The 9,270-nt window shown below is 44.5% G+C and overlaps 1 protein-coding gene across 1 annotated transcript in view; it reads right to left on the bottom strand.

Annotated features, from left to right (window-relative positions):
• Positions 1–4,264: 4,264 nt before the first annotated feature.
• LOC130276025 (rab GDP dissociation inhibitor beta-like) overlaps positions 4,265–9,270 on the bottom strand; it is a 70,092-nt gene continuing 65,086 nt past the window's right edge. The window contains exons 10-11 of the mRNA XM_056524820.1: positions 6,275–6,329; positions 4,265–4,607 (exon numbers count right to left, since the gene is read on the bottom strand). Coding sequence (XP_056380795.1) covers positions 4,461–4,607; positions 6,275–6,329 — 202 coding nt within the window. The 3' untranslated portion in view covers positions 4,265–4,460. The remainder of the gene's footprint in view (positions 4,608–6,274; positions 6,330–9,270) is intronic.

Genomic DNA, 9,270 nt, shown 5'->3' with positions numbered 1-9,270 from the left:
TCGTATAACTTCAGAGTTTCGGAATCTTCTTCCAAATCCCCATTTTTCGTGGTGTACGGCCGTCACCCTCTTCCCCCCCTCCCTACTCCCTTGCCCTCTGGTTTGCCCGCTGTGGATGAAATATCTCGTGATCTTTCCACCATATGGAAAGAGACCCAAAATTCTCTCTTACAGGCTTCATCACGCATGAAGAAGTTTGCTGATAAGAAAAGAAGAGCTCCCCCCATTTTTTCTCCTGGAGACAAGGTATGGCTCTCCGCTAAATATGTCCGCTTCCGTGTCCCTAGCTACAAATTGGGACCACGCTATCTTGGTCCTTTCAAAATTTTGTGCCAGATTAATCCTGTCTCTTACAAACTTCTTCTTCCTCCTTCTCTTCGTATTCCTAATGCCTTTCACGTTTCTCTTCTTAAACCACTCATCATCAACCGTTTCTCTCCCAAACTTGTTTCTCCCACTCCTGTTTCCGGCTCCTCGGACATCTTCTCCGTGAAGGAGATACTGGCCTCCAAGAAGGTCAGAGGGAAAACTTTTTTTTTGGTCGATTGGGAGGGTTGTGGTCCTGAAGAGAGATCCTGGGAACCTGAGGACAATATCCTAGACAAAAGTCTGCTCCTCAGGTTCTCAGGCTCTAAGAAGAGGGGGAGACCCAAGGGGGGGGGTACTGTTACGCCGAGTGCTCCGGGTCCCCGCTCCTCCCCGGAGCGCTCGCTACACTCTCGCTCCCGCAGCGCCCCGGTCAGATCCACTGACCGGGTGCGCTGCGATACCGCCTCCAGCCGGGATGCGATTCGCGATACGGGTGGCGCCCGCTCGCGATGCGCACCCCGGCTCCCGTACCTGACTCGCTCTCCGTCGGTCCTGTCCCGGCGCGCGCGGCCCCGCTCCCTAGGGCGCGCGCGCCGGGTCTCTGCGATTTAAAGGGCCACTGCGCCGCTGATTGGCGCAGTGGTTCTAATCAGTGTGTTCACCTGTGCACTCCCTATGTATACCTCACTTCCCCTGCACTCCCTCGCCGGATCTTGTTGCCATTGTGCCAGTGAAAGCGTTCCCTTGTATGTTCCTAGCCTGTGTTCCAGACCTCCTGCCGTTGCCCCTGACTACGATCCTTGCTGCCTGCCCCGACCTTCTGCTACGTCCGACCTTGCTTCTGTCTACTCCCTTGTACCGCGCCTATCTTCAGCAGTCAGAGAGGTTGAGCCGTTGCTAGTGGATACGACCTGGTCACTACCGCCGCAGCAAGTCCATCCCGCTTTGCGGCGGGCTCTGGTGAACACCAGTAGTGACTTAGAACCGGTCCACTAGCACGGTCCACGCCAATCCCTCTCTGGCACAGAGGATCCACCTCCTGCCAGCCGGCATCGTGACAACCTACAGTATGGTGTGCAGCAAAAAAAAAAAAAATATATATATATATATATATATATATATATATATATTTCTTTTTTTACCACCTAAGTACTTTCCCTGCCTAATCTAAAGCTGTCCCTAATTGCTAAAAGTGCCCTATGGCACAGAATTAGCACTGAAAAGCACTATTTTTCTCTGAGGGGGAAAGATGGCAGCAAGTGTGGTGGGCAGAACGGAGCAACCTGCTCCTTCACCCTCCTCCCTCAGGGATGCTTTTACCTTTCATTCTAATTCCGAGATTGTTTTTTCGTGACATATTCTACTTTATGTTAGTTGTAAAATGCTGGTAGTTGTAGTTTTGCAACATCTGGAGGGGTATAGTTTAGAGACCACTGTACAGTGGTCTCAGACTGTAGCCCTGCAGATGTTGCTAGGCAATTCACCGGCTTCTATAGGATCCAGGGAGCCAGCCGCACAACATCGCCGTCCACCGATCACCGTCGCCCACAGCCTCCGCAGATCGGTAAGTGACCTTCCGCGCTGGTCCCTGTCTGTTTCCCCGTCCTGCACCGCCTATTGTGGGTGGGCAGAACAGGGAAACCGAAAGTAACCCCCCGCCCCCGATCTGCTATTGGTCGTCGCGTCTATACGGCCAATAGCAGGGATAGGAGGGGTGGCACCCCTGCCACCTCACTCTTATCCATTCAGGGGGATCGTCGGTTTCTTGGACAACCGCGATCCCCCTTAAATTCCGGGTCACCATAGACCCGTAATGACCCGGAATCGCGCAAATCGCAAGTGTGAATTCACTTGCGATTTGCCGCGATCGCCAACATGGGGTCTGATTACCCCCTGGGCATTTGCGCGGGGTGCCTGCTGATCGATATCAGCAGTCACCCCGGTCCGGTCCCGGCGGGGACCGAAATTCCCACGGACGTATATGTACAGCCTGGGTCCTTAAGTACCAGGGTGTCAGTACGTACCTGTACGCCCGAGGTCCTGAATAGGTTAAGGGGTTAAGCAGTAAGGCGGAGTGTTCACACTGCGTTTTAGCTGCGGTATCCCACCAAAAACAGGATGTCATCGTATACTGTGATGGAGGGTAGTGTATGCAAATCATTTAAAGGGGAACCTGTCACCCCAAACTGCTTAGATTTATGCTCTATTTTAAAGGGGTATTCCAGGAAAAAAACTTTTTTATATATATCAACTGGCTCCAGAAAGTTAAAACAGATTTTTAAATTACTTCTATTAAAAAATCTTAATCCTTTCAGTACTTATGAGCTTCTGAAGTTAAGGTTGTTCTTTCCTGTCTCTCTTAAGACACCTGTGCTCTCTGATGACACCTGTCTCGGGAAACGCCCAGTTTGCTATGGGGATTTGCCTCTAAACTGGGTGTTTCCCGAGACAGGTGTAATCAGAGAGGATTTAGACAGAAAAGAACAACCTTAACTTCAGACGCTCATAAGTATTGAAAGGATTAAGATTTTTTTTATAGAAGTAATTTACAAATCTGTTTAACTTTCTGGAGCCAGTTGATATATATATATATATATATATATATAAAGTTTGTTTCCTGGATAACCCCTTTAACTCAAAAGTCTGGTCTGCGACATTGTCCAGAATGCCATCAGCCATTGAAATTAAAGGGGTATTCCAGGCAAAAACTTTTTTTTATATATCAACTGGCTCCGGAAAGTTAAACAGATTTGTAAATTACTTCTATTAAAAAATCTTAATCCTTCCAATAGTTATTAGCTTCTGAAGTTGAGTTGCTGTTTTCTGTCTAACTGATCTCTGATGACTCACGTCCCGGGAGCTGTGCAGCTCCTATGGGGATATTTTCCCATCATGCACAGCTCCCGTGACATGACATCATCATTGAGCAGTTAGACAGAAAACTTCAGAAGCTAATAACTATTTGAAGGATTAAGATTTTTAATAGAAGTAATTTACAAATCTGTTTAACTTTCCGGAGCCAGTTGATATATAAAAAAAAGTTTTTGCCTGGAATACCCCTTTAATGGCATCGATTGCTCTCTGCTGCAGTATATGTCTGCATCGTTTTCAGCTGGATGTTGACTAAAACGCACTGTGAACCTAGCCTTAGCCAACCATTAAAATTTGATCAGATTTACCGGGGTCTGACACCTGGTACCACCACAAATGTCTTGATAACCCTCCCTCACCTGGTGTCCAAAGGATCAGCTACCCCTGGCACAGGTAAAGAGTAGTACAGAACATGTAATACCTCCCTGTACTGTAGGAGGCGCTACCAGACAGCCAGTCAGTGCATGCACTTCAGTAATACAGATGTTTTACCAGTGAATGCCCATTCTGATTGGTCAGTTCTTCCAGCCATTGACATGTTTCACAGATCTGGACTGTCCGCAGCATTGTTTAGTGAATATGGTTTTTAAGGGTACTCCACCAGAAAACATCTTATCCCCTATCCAAAGCATAGGGGATAAGATGTCTGATCATGGGGGTACCATGAGGGACCCCCCGCAATCTCCTTGGCAGCAGCAGCGGCGTCCGGAACACGGAAGCTTGGAGCTTCCATGTTTTTGACATCACGCCATGCCCCCTCCATTCATGCCATCATGCCTCCTCCTTTTTTTATCCCCCTTGGATGGGGATAAAAAAAGGTTTTCCAGCGGAGTACCCCTTTAAGTTACAATAGTCCAGAAAAGACCATTGTAAGGGAAAATATTGTAACCTGAGGCTGTTGTATTTTGAGGAACCAATGGTACTCCGTGCTATCCCCAGTAGCTCCCATAGACAATGAATGGAATCGCCCCCTCCTTTCTGATGGGAGAAATGTGTGTGCATTAACAAGATCATGTGGGGTCCCAGCAATCATATGTCCTGTGATCAGATCTACCCCTATAAATTGTTACCCTCTGATTGTGCAAATAAACTTTTTAAAATGCAAATATAGATTGCTTTATTAAGCAGACGTATGACACATGACAGCAGGTAAGCTATGTACAAAACTCATAGTACTGTCCCAGCAAGCAAGAAAATCAACATCTGCAGAAGATGAATTAGGGTAAAGGCAGTGAAAAAAAAATACTGTACAAATATCTTCTATCCGAATTAACATTGTGTCACTCTCCATCTTCTGTGTCGGTGTTTGTGCACCACATGTCTTTGAAGTCTAATGTGGCACCAGTCATTCTCTGGAAGATGTCCTTAATGTCATTGCAGGTCGTCTCAAAGTGAGTGGTGGCATCATATGATCGAGAGATAAAAATCTGTGGAAATACCATTGAAATCAATTTATTTGCAAACACTGTATTAGGAAGTTATTTTTTTTTATCATTTTTATATTCCTATGAGAAAAGGGGAGCTTCCGTTTGGTATTTCTGCCATAGCCAGTGGCTTTCCTTTGCTCTGTGCCTAGGTTTTGGGTCAGGTTTATTTTCTGAGTACTATTTTGCTAAAACACTTTGTACTGGACGCTGGGACACAGATTGTATATATACATTCAGTTTTTATATTTTTGTGATTATATATATATATAAGTATAAAACCAATAGTTATTGTGTACTACTTAATTTTTGGATGAGTACCACTTAGGAGGAGTCCATGGCCCTTCTGGTTGTGAAATTAGCTAAAACTCTGAGGTCTTTAAAGGAGTACTCCACCCCTAGACATCTTATCCCCTATCAAAAGGATAGGGGATAAGATGTCTGATCACGGGGGTCCTGCTGCTGGGGACCCCCGCAATATAGCATGCGGCACCCACCTGTTTCTGCTCCGGAAGCGCTGGAGGGTCTGGGTCCCGACCACCGGAACGGAAGTCCGTGACATCACAACTCCGCCCCCATGTGACGTCTCGCTCCGTCCCCTCAATGCAAGTCTATGGGAGGGGGCGTGACGGTCATCACGCCCCCTCCCATAGACTTGCATTGAGGGGATGGGGCGTGATGTCACACGGGGGCGGAGTTGTGATGTCACGGACTTCCGTTCCGGTGGTCGGGACCCAGACCCTGTGGCGGGACCCCCGCGATCAGACATCTTATCCCCTATCCTTTGGATAGAGGAAAAGATGTCTAGGGGTGGAGTGCCCCTTTAAATGTTTTGAGAGGAGCTGCTGTGTATATTTATTTCCACATTTACCCCTATTAAGTAATTTTTGTACTGTATATTTAGGTGTGCGCCATTTTTATCGCTTTCTTCATCTCTTGGCTTTGGCATAATATGCAAATAAAGGGAACCTGTCATCAGATTTAACCATATATAATGCGTAGCAGTATGTTATATATGGTAAAATCTCCATCCTCACCATCCCCCAGAGACGTAGCCTGCAGGGATGGTGAGGATTTAAAGTTTAATTGGTTTTATCTAATCTGGTTATGGAACAGAGAAGGGACCCCATCGTTTTTTATAAGCATTATTATTATTTATTTTTTTACTATAATTTATTTAAGTGTGGTGTGCTGAATGTGCCACGGAGGTAAGTAAAGATGCTATGTTCTGCACCCTACACTCAGGTTTGCTGCACATTAATTTCTTATTTGATACCTATTAAAGTCAATAGGTAGCAAATCTGACTCACTATATGTGAACATACCCTTAAAGTGACTGCAGTCTGTTCACTTCACAAATGTATACTGTTTGTGTGAGTAATTCAAAAGCCATGTTTGCTGTGCAGACTCACAGTATACATTGAGAAGGTGGACCAAACTGATAGACAACATTCTGTCCATTAAAGTTACTGGGCCTGCTGGGAGTACACCATGGTATATGTTGGCAAACCTTTTTTTTGACATGGGGAGGGAACTCACAAAGCCCAAGAAACATGCTGGCTTCATATGTATTGTGCCATAATATGCCTGAATAAACTTTGAATCAAAAAGTGATCACACATTGATGGAAGTCCAGGCAGCCCCTTTAAAACAATGTTTTGTTATCTCACCTGGTTTTTTGTTCCATCGTGTTTTGGGACATACTGGTCACTAATGGACACAAATCTGTAATAGTAAAAATAGGATCTAAAAACACCAAGAATAATGTGAAGGAGAGCAGTTTCATAACATCATGCTATTAATGGATTGTCTTCTATAGAAGTGGAAATTATCCAAATATATGGCAGGATTAATGGGGGGGGGGGGGGAATTTAAAGGGGTTATTCACCATAAGGTGATTTTAGTACGTACCTGGCAGGCAGTAATGGACATGCTTAGGAAGGATCTGTGCTTGTCTTGGGGCTAACTGGCTATGTCATGAGATTATCATAACACTGTGGCTAGCTTTTTGTGAACTAGTATTTCCTGTTTGACTTTTCTTTTTTGGACTACAAATCCCACAATTCCATTTTACTCCTTCCCACACATCAACCACCCTACCCATTGAAACATAAATGAGCTGCATCCATTCAAAGACCTGTGGTTTTCAATCAGGATGCCTACAGCTGTTGCATTAGTTGCAGATTGCTCTCTCCACTCATTGAAGCAGACAGGCTCCCTGTCATCAGCTGACTAGTGAGTCAGGTCTCGGCTGCATTGCAAGCTGGGAAAAATCTGAGACAACAGTCATTTTGTATGTTCGTAAAAATAAATATTGGAGTGAAAATCACAGAAGAATTGTGAGAAAACTGTCACACACAGGTTCAGACACTATATTATGAACTACACTAACTTTACAGCCCCTGTAGCATAGTCAAATAAAATAAAAATACCAGGAATACCCCTTTAACTATCTTACAGCTGTACAGAAGCACTATATAGCAGCACACTGAGTGAATACTGGGCCAGGAATACACATAGTAGTTGTGGGTCTGTGCAGTCCAGAACTCAGGTCAACCAGAGATAATTCAAATTATCTGATGCATTTATGTACTGTGCCCAAAGCACATTCTGTCTGTTAGGGAAATTCTATTTATGCAACTCCATAGTGCTTGGCTTATTATTTCTCATACATCTTAAAATACAATAGTGTCTGGACCTCTACAGTAAAATCAGTCTCTCACATGGATGGAAAGCTGGTCATAGATGTTAGATAAGCATTTGTTAAATGCAAAACTTTTAGTAAAAGCAGCCAACCATCTAATGAGAATAGTGGCCTCCCAACTCAATGGTAGTAGGAGAGAAGGATTGGCGTGTTGGATTTAAACTGCCCAATCCTTTTGGCTGACAGCTATCTTAAAGAGGACCTGTGGCCAATCCACCAAAAAATGTGAGAAATAACTTGAGTGCCCTGATAACTCTCCTTTTTACAGTTTCTTTTTATGCCCATTCCTGAGATATGTATACAGTATGTATAGTTTATCTGACAATTCAGGGAATCTGTCAGATGAGCGTGAACTTAATTTAAATAATGGGAGTGACCGGCAGAATTATACAGTCAGGGGATGTGACACTGAGGGGGCGCATATGCCTATGCACACCCCCTGGCCGCATAACCCCTCCCATCACTCCCATTATTAAAATTAGGTTCATGCTCATCTGACAATTCCCTGAATTGTCAAACTATAAACTCTCATATCTCCGAAACAGGAAGGCAATTCAGGAAACTGTAAAAAGATGTGAAATCGGGCACCCTAAGATATTCAATGAAAGTAATATCTCATTTTTAGGGGTTGGCCACTGGTCCTCTTTGAATGAATGCTCAGACACCCATCAGACACCCATCACCCACATAGATCAGCTGTTTGCCCAAGATGTGGTGCCAGCAATGCACAATAAACAGGGCCGGAGGCAAGTGGCTTCATTCGTCGTATAGTGGCCATTTGGATTACTACAGCTTGGCTCCCATTCACTTTAATGAATTAAAACTGCTTAAAAAAAACCTTTATATGTATCTGGAGGTTCTGAGTATTAGAGACACATGACATAAAGCTGTGAAAAGAGGGAAATGTGGTTTCTGCACTACCACTCATCCCATTGAGCAACACTACAATCAGCCCTTCCCCAGCTTGGAATGGCTGATAATTGAGATCATTTGGGCCACTGAGCTCTATTGCCCCATTTCCAGCGATAGATAAGAGGAGAAACTGTATGTTTCACTGTCAGGGCCAAAATAATCCTGCTTGGTTTTCATAGCTCACCCCATGAAGAGTGATTCATTACTGCTCTATTTCCTGAATTCCAGTAAAATTCTAGGAAATATTCTGCATAAGGCAGAGAAAAAAAAGAAACCTTAGGTTATATGACATAAAAAAGGCTAATACATGAGTTGTGTCAGATATTGCAGTTCATCCCAATGACTATATGACAGCCTGGCTTTAAATGGGCACTCTCATTAAAGTGTACCCGTCAGATCCAACAAAAATATATATTTTTAAATATATCACTCAGTACCTAATCCTGACCATTTACATGTAATTTTTACTTGTCTAGTACCTTTATAAAAAAAAATGTATTACACTTTTAATTTAGCTCACTAGTCCGATTTCTCCCATACGGGAGCGCATACAGCAGGGGGGAGCTGAAACCTCGCGCTCCCGTGTGCCTTTCTATGCGCTCCCGTATGTCATTCATTTCAATGAGCCGGCCGGAGTGAAACGTTCGGTCCGGTCGGCTCATTTTTGGGCCGTATGCGCTTTTTCCCCGGACCTAAAATTGTGGTCAACCACGGTTTTAGGACCGGTTGTAAAAGCGCATACAGCGCAAAAATGAGTCGACCGGACTGAACGTTCCACTCTGGCCGGCTCATTGAAATGAATGACATATGGGAGCGCATAGAAAGGCATACGGGAGCGCGAGGTTTCAGCTCCCCCCTGCTGTATGCGCTCCCGTATAGGAGAAAATGTAGTGTGAACCCAGCATAACACGGCTAAAGGTTTGTTACAATTGTTTCAAGTCTAGACAATTCTTTGCAAGACTGATACATTTTCCAGACTCTTAAATATCATCTGCATTGATACAATGTATCAAACAGGAGAGGAAGGAGATCTATATGGTCCCAAAAGGA

This window comes from Hyla sarda, chromosome 6 (genome assembly GCF_029499605.1).
Source record: "Hyla sarda isolate aHylSar1 chromosome 6, aHylSar1.hap1, whole genome shotgun sequence".
Lineage (NCBI taxonomy): Eukaryota > Metazoa > Chordata > Amphibia > Anura > Hylidae > Hyla > Hyla sarda.
This window is presented reverse-complemented; position numbering and strand designations above follow the sequence as displayed.